The 15,809-nt window shown below is 36.0% G+C and overlaps 1 protein-coding gene across 6 annotated transcripts in view; it reads left to right on the top strand.

The window, feature by feature from the left end:
• The window catches only part of LOC111058112 (carboxyl-terminal PDZ ligand of neuronal nitric oxide synthase protein), a 291,989-nt gene that overhangs the window by 253,091 nt on the left and 23,089 nt on the right, over positions 1-15,809 (top strand). For all 6 annotated transcript variants that reach the window (XM_039431321.1, XM_039431317.1, XM_039431314.1 and 3 more), the window contains one exon: positions 15,273-15,430. In XM_039431321.1, the coding sequence (XP_039287255.1) occupies positions 15,273-15,430 (158 nt within the window). The remainder of the gene's footprint in view (positions 1-15,272; positions 15,431-15,809) is intronic.

Raw genomic sequence — 15,809 nt, 5'->3', positions numbered from 1 at the left:
ATAACTATTAACCTAACTGCTCATTTTTTCTCTTAAAAAGGTAATTAACAAATTTTAATTTTATTATCCCCGCTTGTGTCCTTTTTTATCTGATGTATATAATTTAATTACATATTTAAAAATTGTTCTTTTCCTTATTGCAGGCTTCTAACGGCTGGAAGGAGTTAAAACATTGGATTGTTGCCACGAGGTCCTATACCAATATTAAATTTATTAAGGAAGGTTAGTAATCGGTTTGATAATAATGTTTTCATTGATTTCTTATCATATTTATTTCAAATTCTGTGATATGGCATGTAGAAATCCCGTGGTTTACTTGCATCTTCTTGCATTCGGTTTGTAGATGTTGCTGTAGGCCGGTTGGTTATCTGCTGTTGATTTTTGAGGCTGTCCTAGTTGATAATTTTTCTTCATGAATATAAAACCCCGGTATCTTGTATACTTTTTCAAACAATTCCAAACTTCATTAATTGTAGTTCCTCTCAATCCATTCTTTTTCCAATCAATCTGTACTCTTAACTCATCCTTCCTTTTATTTTCATCTAATACTCTTGATTTCGGCTCATTATAACTCATTAGGCTTGCAACAATAAACATTTTTATAATATTAAATTTCCAATTATCAATAATAGATTCTTTCAATACCAACAATACAATATTTTCCCTCATATCTACAACACAGTATTTTATTAATATCACAGCCATTATTACAAACATTACACACCATATCCAAACATTTATCAACTTTTTAACAATATAATCTCTCAACATATAGCCAGGTACTTCCATTTTATTGACATTATTCCTTATTTCTTTCACTCTTCTTAACCACCTTCCATTATTCATTAGTCTCAATAAGTAGTCCACTCCATTATTTTCCCGGCATAAATCCATAATAGTATTTCTATCAGTTCCGTTTCTGTCATATTCCTTTGGCCTATTTTTCCGGTCACATCGCTGATCATAGCCTTTAAAACGTATGTGCCGCGGATGCATGCCTTCGGTCCGCTCCTGTCCTCCTCGGTGTCGGTCCGGTGTCCTCTTCGGGCGCTTGAACCGTGCATGCGGCTTCCATCGGCGCGCGCGGTTCCTCCGTTTCTTCCGCCTCCGGGCCTTGCGATGCATGTTCCTTTTGTCATGTAGTCCGTTCTCCTCGTCCTGATGCCGGTCGGGTGTCCTCGGGCGCCTTCGTCTCCGGGCCTTGCGATGGTCGCTCCTCTTATCCGGTAGTCCGTCCTCTTGGTCCTCTATCCTGGGTTCCTTGGGGTGCCTTGGTGGGGTCGAATGATGCGCGGGTGCGGTGGCGGACTCTTGATGCGCGGGTGTGACGTGCAGACACATGGTGGCGGTCTCTGGATATGCGGGCTGCTCTTCCTGCGGTGATGGATCGTCGGCGGGGAATATAAGGCTCAAGAGGGGTTGATGTTTTCGGGCTGTTTTAATTACATGTTGAGCGGCGGTTTTTGGTGGTGATTTATCTTGTATTAACATCTGTTTTTCTAATATTTTCGGTAAACCGTTCACAAAGGTGGTATATGAGGCTGTAGTATCTTTATTTTCTCTATCTATTTTTTCTGAGCTTGTGTGGGTTGTATCGGGGTTATCATGTAGTCCTGGTTTATTAGCTGTAGTTTTCTGTATGTCTGGTGGCGGGTCGTTGGGTGTTGGGTTCCGGGTTTTTTGTTGATTCAAACCTATTGCATGTGCTAGTGTATAGTTTGTACTTACTTGTTGAGGTGGTGGTTTATAATTTCTGTTGTAACTGTTTTGTGTATTATTATTATGTGAGTTTAATCGATCACGGCCATAATAATAATTTCTTTTGTAGGTTTGCTGTGGATAATGGTTTGTTTGACAATTTTGAAAGCTTCTATTATTCCAATTATTATTGTGTTTATGATCATTTCGGTGTTCAAATTGAGGAGTAGGTCGTGAGCAATCATATGGTACTGATTCATAGGCTTGGCTGGTGTACTGATTAAATTTTGAGTTATGTTGATTTGGTGCGTATCTCTGGTCTGAACGGTGGTTTGATATGGCCATCACAGACTGTATGCCATATAAATGATTAATCAGCTGCTTACAATCAGTAATGGGTTGTGTGGCGAGTGCCATTCTAACTTGATACGGTAGCTTCTTTAAAATAATGCTTGCTAATGCCGATTCATTAATGGGCTCGCTCAGTTGAGAATTTTTAAACTGTATGGCAGTGACGAAAGTGGTACATGCACCGTCTAAGTTAGGGTTGAAATCGCATGATATGATGTCCGCTAGCACGTCCAACTGTTTACTTCTGCTCCAATACTGTTCCAGGAAGACAGCGACAAACTCATCCAATGATGTAAATTCATGGGCTCTACTCCGAAAAAACATCAGGGGTTCGCCAATCAATAAATTAGTCAAACGGAGACGCCAAAAATTCCAAGAGGTAGGTGCAAGAGTTTGTACTAATTTTATCTGATCAATGAATGGTTGAGGTTGCAAATGGCGATCAGTGTTATCAAATTTTCCTAGTCCTTGTAATATACTATGTACGTTGAGGTTGTCTGTTTGAATTCCTTGAGGTTGTTGTTGAATATGATTTTCCAATGCTATTATTTTTTCCTGTGTGATCTGCCATTGACTATTATGTGTAATTTTATTTGCGTTTATTTCTTGATTTAGTTGAGTCAGAGTGGATTTCTGAATTAGTAGAGTTCCATTTAAAGCTTTACAGGTTTCAGTGTTTTGATTGATGCTACCTTGCAGTTGGTTCATTTTTGTGGACATATTAATCTGTTTGTTTTGTATTTCTTTAATATTGCTAATATTTTTGTCAACTGTAGTTGTTAAGTTTTGATTGGCAACGGTATTTGTTTGTGGATTTCTTGGTGGCAATCGGCCTTAATGTTATTTGTTATATCCTGGATAGGTGTAGTGATTTGTGTATTTAAGTTGTCTATCCTTTCATTGAGTTCACATGTAACCGTATCTAACCTTTCCGATAATCCTGCCGTAACTTTATCTGACTTTCTTTTTGCAGGGTTATCATTGCTTTTAACTCTTCCCTATGACTCTCTACTTTAGTTTCAATATTATCCAACCGTTGTTCTACTGATTTTATAGCGCCTGTGGTCTCTTTCATACCCTGTTCCACTGTTTGTTTATTTTCCTCCTTTACTGTAGCAATCTCTTTTTTAATCTCCTGCATCATACTATCCATTGTTTTTTGTAACATAATGTTGAAAGTGCTACTAGTTTGTTCCATTAGTACCTTTTGAAGCGGATCTAATTCTGTGATTGAAAATATACTTTGTTTGCCCAGGTGTGACTCGGCCTCCGGCGATGCGGGTTCTGCAGACTGCTCCTCGCCCCCTTCAAAATTGATCTCTACTATCCGTTGATTCAATGGTGTGTCAGCGGCGTCGATTCGCGTGGAGGATAGAGGTTGCAGACCTGGTGGATCGAAAATTATCGACCCGACGCTTCCTGGTTCCCTTTCTCGTGGCGTATTGGCATCTACCGTGGTGGGGTTTGATGTGCTCGGAGTCGACAAAGTGGGATCTGTGCAACCGCCGTACATATATGAAACTTCAGAGTTTGCGGGAGTGTGATTCATTATGTCAAATGTGATAAATGCTAATTAAACAGTGATAAAAATGATAAGCGAAAATGCTTAAAAAAGAGACACAACCGGGACTTACAGTGAACAGTGATGTGTAAAGTGTTTGGATACTCTTACAACCAGGTATTTATACTTAAGTTTTTTACAATGCTCTAGCGCCCTCAATGTTTTGTTGATTTATTCTTGGTTAGTTTACAGGCTGCGACTTATTTTCCAACCGGCTTAAACACCTAATATATTTTTGACTAGAAAGTAATAGCAGTTTAGGCTTATAAAATATAATCTCTCTCTATAAACATGTAATTTTTCACAGTACTAATAATATAAAATTTTCTTTAAAACATATAATTTCTCTCTATTTAAAGCTCTTGTTTCCCCAAAAAGTAATACACATATTCCTTCGCCAGTTTTCCTCACAACTCGTATAAGTTATCTATAATTTTCACTATGGTTATTGACCTAATTTCAAGTAATTATTCAATGAGCTTGGCTCTCATCATCAGCCCCACGTTGGGCGCCATGTCTTTCTGTCACGTTATTCTTTATATAAAATAACGATTAGCCTCCTGCTTGGCATCAGTCGGTAAAGCATGAGATTTAATATAATAGGGCGTGGTTTTCTAATAGTATTCAGTCTTAAAAAATCTTGATAGGCCCAGATATGGGCTTCTCCAATAACTCTTGTAATTCAATAATAATAAATATATATATATAAATGATACTTATACTATAGAGATGAGGAATATAAAATGAATTACACACCATGAAAATTTTACACATATATTACATAAATAATGCAAAGATCAGTCGAGGCAAAAAATATATATAGAGCGATAAAAATATAATATAAAAATAGAACAATATTTGAAATCAATAAAAATATCACAGGCTAACTTTATATTCTAGATTTATGGCACGAATCATTACCATGTGCCTTTATCTTGAAATCATATGCATTCTTTGGCATGTAGCTGTGACATGTACTTGCTAATACTTGTCTGCTTGGATAATTCAATCATAAATATGTGCTCTAAGATCAGCTTGATAAATTAGCCACTAATAATCCAAATATATCTATATATTAAAATCTCTAGTATTTAGTAGATTTATTTATATCGAATATATATTTTTATCTCAGGGTGCAAGATTCGGCACCTGACGGAATAGGTAGAGCCATTCATCTAGTGAATTAGAACTATGATAAATTATCGCAAATTGTATTGCAAAAATTAAATATTGTATGCATACGTTTGATAGCCTAGATTTCGTACTTCTTTGATTAAATAGAAATTTCTAAAATATTGATCTATATATCTTTCTTTCAATAAATACCTTTAATACTAATTTTTACTTGCGCAAGTATTACTCTTAATAATTTCTTAATTTATAATAACCCTTTCGGCGAGCTAGCTTTGATCATCAGATTATTTCGAAGCACTAGGGCGCCCATCACTAAATTCAAATTTAATCACTCACGTGTCGAAAATCTTCTTGTAAGCCGCCGATGTCGATCCAACTCCATGCGGTCCGGGAATATGGTAGCCGGAATCGTCTCCTCCAAGGGGTTATAAATTTAATAAAAATAAAAAATGACTTCTGCTTCACAATAGCATCACGAAGTCTTTTAAGAAATTTAATAATTTACTTGAACTCTAACTTTTTACAAAATTATTAATAAGGTACTTCGCTCTAAAATATTGGGGTCCTCTTATGGTGGCATCTGGCTGGCGAGTGCTGGTTCTTCCTTCTCAAGTTTTATAGATTCTCTTTCCGACTTTCAAATTAGCATAAAATTTAAATATCTCAATCTTCCGCCATTAAATTCAAATAGATCTTACAAAAAATGCCAAAATATTGCTTAGATTATATGATTAACAATTTCTTTGCATTCGAGCCATATTGATAACATAGATTACACAAATTTTTACACAAAATCTACTACAATTATATAAATATATAAATATTTTTGAATTGGCCTACAGTTGCCGCCTATTAACTGCCGTTTTACTATTGGTGCATGCAAATTTTATTAGGTATTCATGCGCCTGGTAACTCTTATTTCCTGAATACATTAAATTATTTTTATTTGGTTTTATATTTATGCTCTTTGCATGCTAGTTAATATTATATATATTAATATTAATTCCATGCTAACTAATAATTAGCCACGTGGACGGGTGTTTTCTCACATTGCACACCGTCTGATTGCAATAAAGTTCTGCCAAGGGGTTTTGGTCAGATTCTACGTTCTTCGGTTTGATCGATCTCTAGGTCACCGATCTGTGAATACATCTATCTAACCTCAATCTTCAAATATTTTATAAATAATATATTTATGAGTAGTAAACTTTCTTCAAATCCTTTTTAAGTTCTTGTACCATTTAGCCAGAACAAGCTGATGCTATCTTATCTTGATTATTATCTGCTTGGCGATATTAGCCAATTACTTTATTTTTAGACCTATTACTATTTCTGTTAGGGCTTTTCATCTACCCAGATTTAAGATGTTACAGTGTCTACTGACATGAATTTACATGGGTCACAATTGACAGTAAAGCAAACGGAAGCAAAACTATACTAAAACAAAAATTGCCCGGGTCCTTGGGACCCGGGGTCACGACTAGAAGGTTAAAAGGGCAACTTAGTACAATGATTTTTATTTTTATTTATAAGGCCTATAATATATTCTGCTACTTAATGTCTGGAGATTCTTCTGATTTCAGTTTAATACAGATTGATAATGGTGTAACAACCGTAACTAGTATCTTGAATTGTATAAATTAGTGGTTTTGACAAGATGAAGTCGTTTTCATTCTATATTGGAATCATCACCTTTACAACAACACAAAAATATTTAAAGACTAAAAAGTAAAGACTGAAGCTCATCAAACAAAATATATCAGATAATGCATTCACACTCAGAACAGTTAACATTTCCAGTAGGTTAACAGTGATCTATCGATATAATCATTGATTGCATCAATTTTTAGAAATTCAACATTTTCAACCTACAATAAATTTGTATAGACAAATTCTTTGGCCTGTGTGGTTGTATGGCATCCAGCTGTGGAGCTGTGCAAGAGAAAGTAACATCAACACCATCAGAAATTCGAGAACAGGGTTTTGAGGAGTTCTGTCAATGCTCCATACTTTGTCAGAAACTCGGATCTCCACAGGGACCTGCAGATGGAAGAAGTCGATGTCATGATCACAAAGGCTGCAAGAAACCATGAACAGACTACATAATCATCAGAACATCCAAGCTCTACACCTCATTGACAACTCTAATACAGTGAGAAGACTGAAAAGGAAGAAGCCTACAGATCTCTTTTAAATATAGTAAGAGTGATACTGGAAGAAACAGTGCATGGGCATTGCTCACTTAGACTGTGAAGGAGTGAATACCCCTCTAATGTCAACTTTAACGTATTAATTTGAGCTAGAATTGAACTGTTCATTAACCAAAGTGTGAGATTGCAGTCAAATTACAATTAAATAAAAAAAATTGATTGCATCGAACAATTAATATCATTGAATTGAATGTTATATCACCGTAGGCTACCTATATCATTCTTATATGATATGCATTCATTGATTTATTCACAATTAGTAGGGTATAATTGAAAACTTGACAAACTGAAAACTCAGCCTAATGAAATCTTGACAATTTTGAAATAGAAGAAGAAAGAGAAGATAGAAATTAAAACCGTTGAACCGTATCTATGACCACCCTCAAGCAAAGTTCTCAAAGTATAACAAACTGGAAGCATGATGAATTGACGAATTGAAAACTTGACGTAATGAAATCTTGTAGAATCGAAAATAGGCCTATAACCATTCCGATAAATGGAGAATCTATTCGCGAAAATTCGATTTATTCAATTTTGTAGTTGAGACGTGATAATGCGTCATTCGTGAATTTCCTATCCTGTAAAGGTGCGTACAGATATATACGCGCCGCGAACATGAGCAATTCACTTTTGATCAGCTGATGCCAAGCTTTTTATAACTGTATCTTACCGTTTCTGTAAAAATACAGATATAGTCAGCTGATTAAAAGTGAATGGCTCATGTTCGCGGCGCGTATATCTGTATGCACCTTTAGAGTATAAGCCAATTATTTCCTTTATCATATTTTAAAATAAAAATGCGAGAAGATACAGCAGATTTTGAATTCGATGAATTTCTGAAACTTCTTCGTTCTAAATATTGTCTGTTGTAACTTATTCGTTATCAAATATTTCTGGAGATGCCATTCAAGTATATTGCGAGAAAATGTGAAGCAACTATTCGATTCGAAATCTCTAACATCTTGTCTGAACAATGCCAACGTCTCTATCTCTCTCAGATGTGCTATAATGAGGGTAGTATGGAAGCTCAGATATCATTTTATAACCAATACTCCCGAGAAACAAGGATATTATGTTGTTAGCAGCATCTTTAGCCGAGGGAGTGAGTGAGATAGAGTGAAGACTCTAGTATTGGCGACGTCTCCTACCTTTAGACGAGAGTTGAAAGCCTCAATCTTGAGACGGTCATTTGTGACATGTACTGACGTCATTTGTCTGGGCGAAGCAGGGATTTTATGACGTTTTCTGGAATATCGCCAGCTCTCTTGAAAAGGGGATAGAGACAGGAATACATTTGTGTGTTATAACAAAGCCATCGTTACCCTTAAGTTTGTCTCTCTTACTCTCTACTTACTCTTTTTAAAGCCTGTTCTCGATTGGTCTCATGTTTATTGCTCTGTCCATTTCCCAGACTTAACTCTCTCTTATTCGTCTGTAAATCTAGCAGTAACTATATCTTTTATTTCCTCAGCATCACTAGGGTTTTTGGCACCTTCTGCTGCTTGTATTGCAATAACTACTTGAACGTACGGAGGAAATGAACCTTATAAACAGGGTCTATCTTATTTGAACACGGAGAACATAATGTACAGTTTATACTCCTCTGATATCGTAATTTAAACTAGTATACAGTAAAAGTATAGTATACGCACCAGTAGAGTTATGTTGGAACACCATAAACGTTACAAAAATACCCTGTTGACTCATCACAACTAATTCCAACTCTTCAAGAGTTGTTGAAGAGGACTTCATGAAATAAAAGGGTACTTATTTGGTGACTCAAGAACTCTTGAAGAGTTGAAACTAGTTGTGATGGAATAACAGGGCATTTTTATAGCTTTTATTGTGTTCCAACAGAACTATACTGGAGCGTATACTATACTTTTACTGTATACTAGTTTAAATTTCGATATCAGATAAGTATGAAATAGTATATTTCGCACCTAGGGCCGAAAATGAGACTTCTCCGGCTCGAAATCGGTTTTCAAGTCCGAGGCCGTAGGCCGAGGACTAGAAAAGATTGAGAGGCGGAAAAACATTTTTGCCCATGGTGAGAACGTTATTTTTCGCCACACAGAAAATAAACAATATAAATATGAGAATAATTGTTTATTAGTCACTTCCAAAAGCAAAACAGGAAGGCCATAGCTCTAGCAAATCAGAGGTAATCTGAATATCAGGAAATTGTCCAAGTATTTTTATACTATAAACTACTTATATACTATATACTACTTTCTATTGTGTTTTATAATTTATTGCGTTTCAATAATTTTAATAGCCCTAAAAAGAAAAGTCGGTGAAGTACTAGTAGGCTGGTATTGGTACTGTACTAGTTTAAGTAGCATTCATAGATGTTTAGTTGAATGGAGTAAGAGAGGTTGAAAGAAATAGAGTAGGAGAGGAGGAGGAGGATAAATGGGCGGAGGAGCGGGAAGAGTTAGTGGAGGAAGAGGAGGAGGAAGAGGAATACGAAACCACTCAACAAGATACTGCAGTTTGGGAGGGAGGAGATGAAGAAGAGGATGGAAAAGAGAAGGGAGAAGAGGAGAAGGAGGAGCAGAAGGAGGAAAAGGAGGAGGGAGGGTGGATAAGGAAGAAGAGAATGAAGCCACTCTACAATCAGTAATACCAATCATCTATAATTATAATAGATCATCTATAAAATTAGACTAAAATCTATAAAATGTCAGTTGGTTATAATACCACATGTGAATTTCATTGTGTAGCCTAAATGAATTATGATTATGTGACTTGTAGTATAGACTACTTAAATCCTATTTTCTAATTACAGAATATTTTTGATATTGGTAGATTATTTGTTCTCAAGTCAATGACCGTAATGTAATCATCAAAATAACTTGACCATAATATTATTTTTCTACAACTGCGAGTAAAAAAAGAATTTTCATACTCAATTCTCCTCGTAAAACAGCTTATTTCTGAGGAGAATCTACTTTTTCGCTCGCTAACCATCCGCGCATGCGCAGTAGATTTTCTTTACGCTCGCTTATCATTCGCGCATGCGCAGAAGAGTTTCTTTACGCTCCCTAATCAGCTGATTGTAAGCAGCTCGCCAAAAAGTCAGATCTTAACCCAAAAAGTCGGTAATTGTAACTCCGCCGATATAAGTAATTTAACAGGCTTGAGCGGTTGTAGAAAAAATTTTGTATGTAATTCGCGCGTAATGCTTCTTTATCGCTCTTGCAAAATTATCTTGCAAAATAAGGGAAGAGGAGGAGCTTGTATACTTTTAAAAAAAGGTCTGAATTACAGGATTAGAGAGGATATTGTAGGGTTGTCAATTGAAAGTGTATTTGAGTGTGCAGCTGAAATGTCCGGCTCTGCTAGAACATGTGAGAGCAGAGAGTACCTCAAGCAAATAAATAGGCAGTATCCTCCTTTCAAGTTCAGAAGTGTCTCAATAAGTGTAGTTAGGAAAGCCATAAATAGCTTGAGAAATTCTGGCTCAACTGGGTGGGACGAGATTTCATCACGAGTGATAAAGAAGGTTAGTCACATTATCTTGGAGCCTCTAACATTTATTATTAATAGGTGTTTGCAGGAAGGAATCTTTCCCCAAAAATTAAAGTATGCTCTGATCAAACCAATTCACAAGAAGGGAGATAGGAAGGATCTTAAAAATTATCGACCAATTGCACTCTTAACTGTATTCTCCAAGATATTTGAGAAGATTGTGTTTGAGCAGATGATGGTTCACTTAGATGAGAATAACATTTTTCATAACAAACAATTTGGATTCAGGAGGGGATTGTCAACAAAGTCTGCTATATTTGAAGTTGTATCAGATGTGTTGGATGCTCTGGATGGATCGCGGAAGGCTTTATGGCTTTTCTGCGATTTATCCAGGGCGTTTGATATGGTAGACCATGAGCTGTTGTTGAATAAGCTTGGATTCTATGGATTTATTGGTAGTGCAGGGAAATTTTTCGTGTCCTATTTGGAAAATAGATATCAGTCAGTTAAATTGAGTAATGGGAGTTCACTGGTATTTTCAGCATGGGAAAGAGTAAAGCAAGGTGTGCCACAGGGCTCTGTGCTTGGACCGACTCTTTTCAATTTATTTATAAACGACCTGCCAAATAATGTAGATGGCAAGCTCATTTTATATGCTGACGATACAACGGTTCTGGTTACTGGGAAGGATGATAGCGAAGTTATGATTAGGGCTGAAACGGCTATGCATCAACTCAACAATTGGTTTGGTCATAATGCATTGAAGTTGAATATGACTAAATCCAACTATATCAGGTTTGCCGTGACGGGACATCATGCTGAACCTTTAAACCTGAATGCTTCAAATGGGAGGGAGTGCTTGTCTGTTGAAGTGACTAGTTTTCTTGGAGTGGAATTGCAAAAAAATATGAAATGGGATAAACACTTGGAAAAACTTATAAAACAGCTCTATCATGCACTTTTTGCACTGAGAACTGTGAGGACTGCATCCACTATAAAGACAGCTCAGAAGGTGTATCATGGATATTTTTTAGCCCTAATACGCTACAGCATCTTCTTTGGGGGAATAGTAAAAATAATTTATATAAAATATTTAAGATGCAAAAGAAAGCTGTTCGTGTTTTGGAGGGCTTGCGGCCATCCAATTCATGTAGGCCCATTTTTGGAAAATACAGGTTTCTCACGGTCCCAGCATTGCACTTCCTTGAGACTGTAAATTTTGTCTTCAGAAATTCAGAGAGATTTGAAGGAAATGTAGTTTGCCATGGCTATAGCACAAGAGCAAAGAGTTCAGCTGTATATCAGTACCCCGCTCACAGACTGACACTTTTGGAAAAAGGACCATATTATTCGGGACTGAAGCTCTTCAATTGTCTACCTGAAAGAATACGGTTATGTGGTAGTCATAGGCTTTTCTTGTCTTCAATTACTAATGTACTTGTGGAAGCGTGTCCCTATACAATGGAGGAATGTTGTGGTGCCTTCATACTTTGAGTTTATGCAGATGCATACACTTTGCATAGAAAAATGTTCATGACATGTTACATGCCACTTGAGCTCTGCTCAGATATGTGGCTTCACGTAACAAATGACAATAATAATAATAATAATAATAATAATATCACCCTCCGCTTCGCGTCGCGTGATAACTGTTTTGCGCGAGCGATAAAGTCGCGCATTATCCTCTTAATACATAAATAGCTATTAAAGTTTCTAGTGATATCTGCTATGAAATTCTCCAATGATGAACGTTTCTTCTTCGGCTTCCTCTCTCATCTCTTGAAAGCTTGAAAGACTCTTCCATGTTATGAAGTTTTATGATCAAATTTATCATACTTTCTTGAATAATTGCTCACTCAGGTTGCTGATAGGTTTTCAGCTCTCTGTTTTCCTTCAGTTGATTTTTAATTCTATAATATATCTACGAAAAAATAGAAGCTTATTATACATTTGAATAGCCTGAGTTCATATCTACAAAAAATAGGAGCTTATAGTAGCCTACATTTGAATAGCCCGAGTTGCACACTGAACTGAAATCACCACAATGAATTTTTCCCTGATTGGAAAAAAACAGTTTCGCTGGTTCACTGTTATAGAAATATATTCACATAAATTTTATAATATGTATTAATATCGATTTTAGTATTTGATTAGTTTGTAGATTCATAATGTGTATATTGCAGACCTTCAATATATTCTTCCTTTCATTTTTCCCCCGTTCTTTTTTTTCATCAAATTTTTCGTTTTCTTCATTAAGTTTTGTTTGGCGTTTAGCTGTAAACCTCTTCGAGTTGTAATTTTTTCATGTAATGTATTCTCAATAGATAAATAAATAATGTTAGATTTTAGTGACAATGTTCAACTGCATTATGTTTTTGTTTTGCTGTGTTGAATAAATAAAATATTCTATTCTATTCTAGAGTGCAGTGTTGTTCTGTGTTTTCTCTCTCTTTTGGGCATGTTTGTAATTGAAATTTTTGCTGACCCGAGTGAATTAAAGCTAAAAAGCCGGGGCCGAAGGGCAACATTAGACAGGATTACTCGTGTGATTCCTGTTTGGTCGATTTCACATAAAACTGCTATAGTGAAGTCCACGTTATAATGGCAGTATTTGAATAACATTTGTGTTGCTATCCTTGTTTATCACCCTTGTATCATCTTCCTATAGTGAGCTCCACGTTATAATGGTAGTATTTGAATAACATTTGTGTTCCTATCCTTGTCTATCATTCGACAAAGCAGGTAGAGCTATCCTTTACTAGCTCTGCAACGTTGCCATATATTTTTTTGACAATGTGGTCAATATAATTAGTTAACAAAATGTTCAAACTGAATAATAGAAATCAATCATTTAATAATAGAAAAATATATTTTATAGACGAATAAAATACTGTTTTGTTGATTATCTTAAACAAGAATGAACAGTTCATATTATATCAGATATACCGGTTTCCTCTATAGAAGGCAAGGCAGAGAATCGCCAACGCTGTTCTACAATCATTCTCCATTGCCATTATAGCGTGAACCTTACTATATGTTCTGGCAAAGCATATTATTCTCGTTCCAGAAATAATATAACCCGGATTCCTGCTTATTTTGTCCCTGGTTGAGGGACTTGAATCCATATAAATAGCGCTGCCTTTTCACTTTATCTCCTTAAACAAACGATGCGCCCACACTCGTAATAACACATTTTTTCTTGTTCAAAGCAATTCTCAAGTTAACAATGCTCTTCTGGAACTAATGATATTTGCGTTCTACAAATAATAATAGGAATGATGGATGGGGTTTTTTGTGAACTGAAGGTTTTTCCTTGTCATAAAACATCAAAAGCAATCATAAATCAGGCAGGACGTACTTTTGTGATAAGGTTGTTTGAAAGTTATGTTGTTTTTAGCTAAATAATAGCTCAAAAGTTACAAGTGAATCTCTACCAGTTCAAGAATTATGGAGGTTAATATGAAATTTCAACTGCAATAGATAATTCATAAATTCCCTCTTCCCTAATGTCCGGTTTCACCAAGCTTGATCAAGACATTTGAACATGGTCAAATCAGGTACAGTTCACAAGGAGTACACTGGAACATATTATGATTTCCATGGCGATTGTTACTATCGATAATTTATTCCAGCTCACACGTAAAGCGTACCTGGCTTCACCATGTTCAAATGTCATGGTCAAATCCAAGATGAGAGATGTGTCTCAGAATTGCGTCTACAAATGACATATCCTGAAAAATCACTAGAATAGGTGACAATTGATGATAATGATGATAATCTGTGCATATGGATGAACGAATCCACTAAAAGCTCCCAACCAATCAAGGATTCAAACATAAGTTTCAATCAATCAATTATTTCTTCTCAAGACATACATGAAAATGTACATGAAAAAGTCAAAAACTAAAAACTAACTTGAAGCTGAAGAGAAATAGTGACAGCTTAAAATTCATTTTTTACAGTAAACTCGTTTATACTGTAGCATGCTAAATCTAGCTTAGTAGTATAATTTTAGCAAATATTTTAAAATAATAGAAACACCCCCTCAGTTTACAACATGATTGTGTTTTTGTGTCAACTATTAAAATGCAGCAAAAAACCTCTTAATATTTAAAAACGATACCAGTCTTCTATGATGAATTTTTTACTACCAGAAGATTCATCAGTATTGCTGAAGATGTGCGGGTTTCAGCACTACCTCCGTTAACGGAGGTAGTGGTTTCAGCACTACCTCCGTTAACGGAGGTAGTGGTTTCAGTCAGGTGGTTTTCACAAAACTGTGTTTGTGGATTCTACAAATCAGTTGAGAATAATATTAATTTAGGGTGATATGCACGATCTATGTTTAAGGCTAATCCACGATTTCATGAAGGTATACTTTTGAAGAGCGTATTGATAAGATGATTCAAAGTAAGAAAGAGTTAGCAAACTTAACTATAAGTAGCGGTGAGAGTTGGATTACAGAATTTAGCAATAATCAATTGAAAGATTTAATCAATATAAGAAATGCTATATAAAAAACAAGTTCAACTATCCAGTTCTTATCTTAAAAATGTAAAAAACAACATTTGTCCTGTATGCTTGTATTTTTGCCATAGTTTTGTTTCATTTAGGAACCTATCCTCACTCTACCGGGCCGATTGAGTATGGATGATCCCATTAGAATGAATGGGAATTGTATTTTCACTGTTCACTGTTGTGTGCAAATCCAGCTTTAGATTTCATTTGACATTATTGTAGATTCCTTTTGACATGATTGTGTTGTTTTATACGCCATTTGACACTATTGTAGATCTTTTTTGAAGTTGTTTTAGATCCATTTTGACATGTTTGTTTTGTTACAGATCGACTAGTGGAAGTGGGAGACGACAGACAAGACTCGCTGTCAACCCTGGACGCTCACTCGGAGCCGACCACCCCGGCCGCTGTGCAGAGGCCACTCCGACTGGACATCATTCCACCTCCGCCCCAGCCGTCGCTAAATATGCGCAAATCACCTCTGGTCAGTACAATTATTGTTACAACTTCAAACCTCTAGCGCCACCTGGTTCGTGGGCTCGAATCCCGCCGATGGCATGGACGTTTGATCCTCTCATCAATTCAAGAACGCACTTTCCATTAACCATGCACAAACAAACGGCTCATGTGGGCATCATCCTCAATAAAAAGTAAAACGTTCAAGCATAAACAACACACAAACTATGAACGCTTGGGATGAGAAGGTTTGAAGCCGTCAAATACTCACAACTACTTAATTCCCACTCTGGATTAAATTATTGAATCAACTTGTACAAGTACATTGAATAGTGTCACAAAAATAATTACAGCTACACAACACATAATTATATTATTTACTTCACAATGTGAATATTATTTATGCT

This window comes from Nilaparvata lugens, chromosome 6 (genome assembly GCF_014356525.2).
Source record: "Nilaparvata lugens isolate BPH chromosome 6, ASM1435652v1, whole genome shotgun sequence".
In the NCBI taxonomy this organism is placed as follows: domain Eukaryota; kingdom Metazoa; phylum Arthropoda; class Insecta; order Hemiptera; family Delphacidae; genus Nilaparvata; species Nilaparvata lugens.
This window is presented reverse-complemented; position numbering and strand designations above follow the sequence as displayed.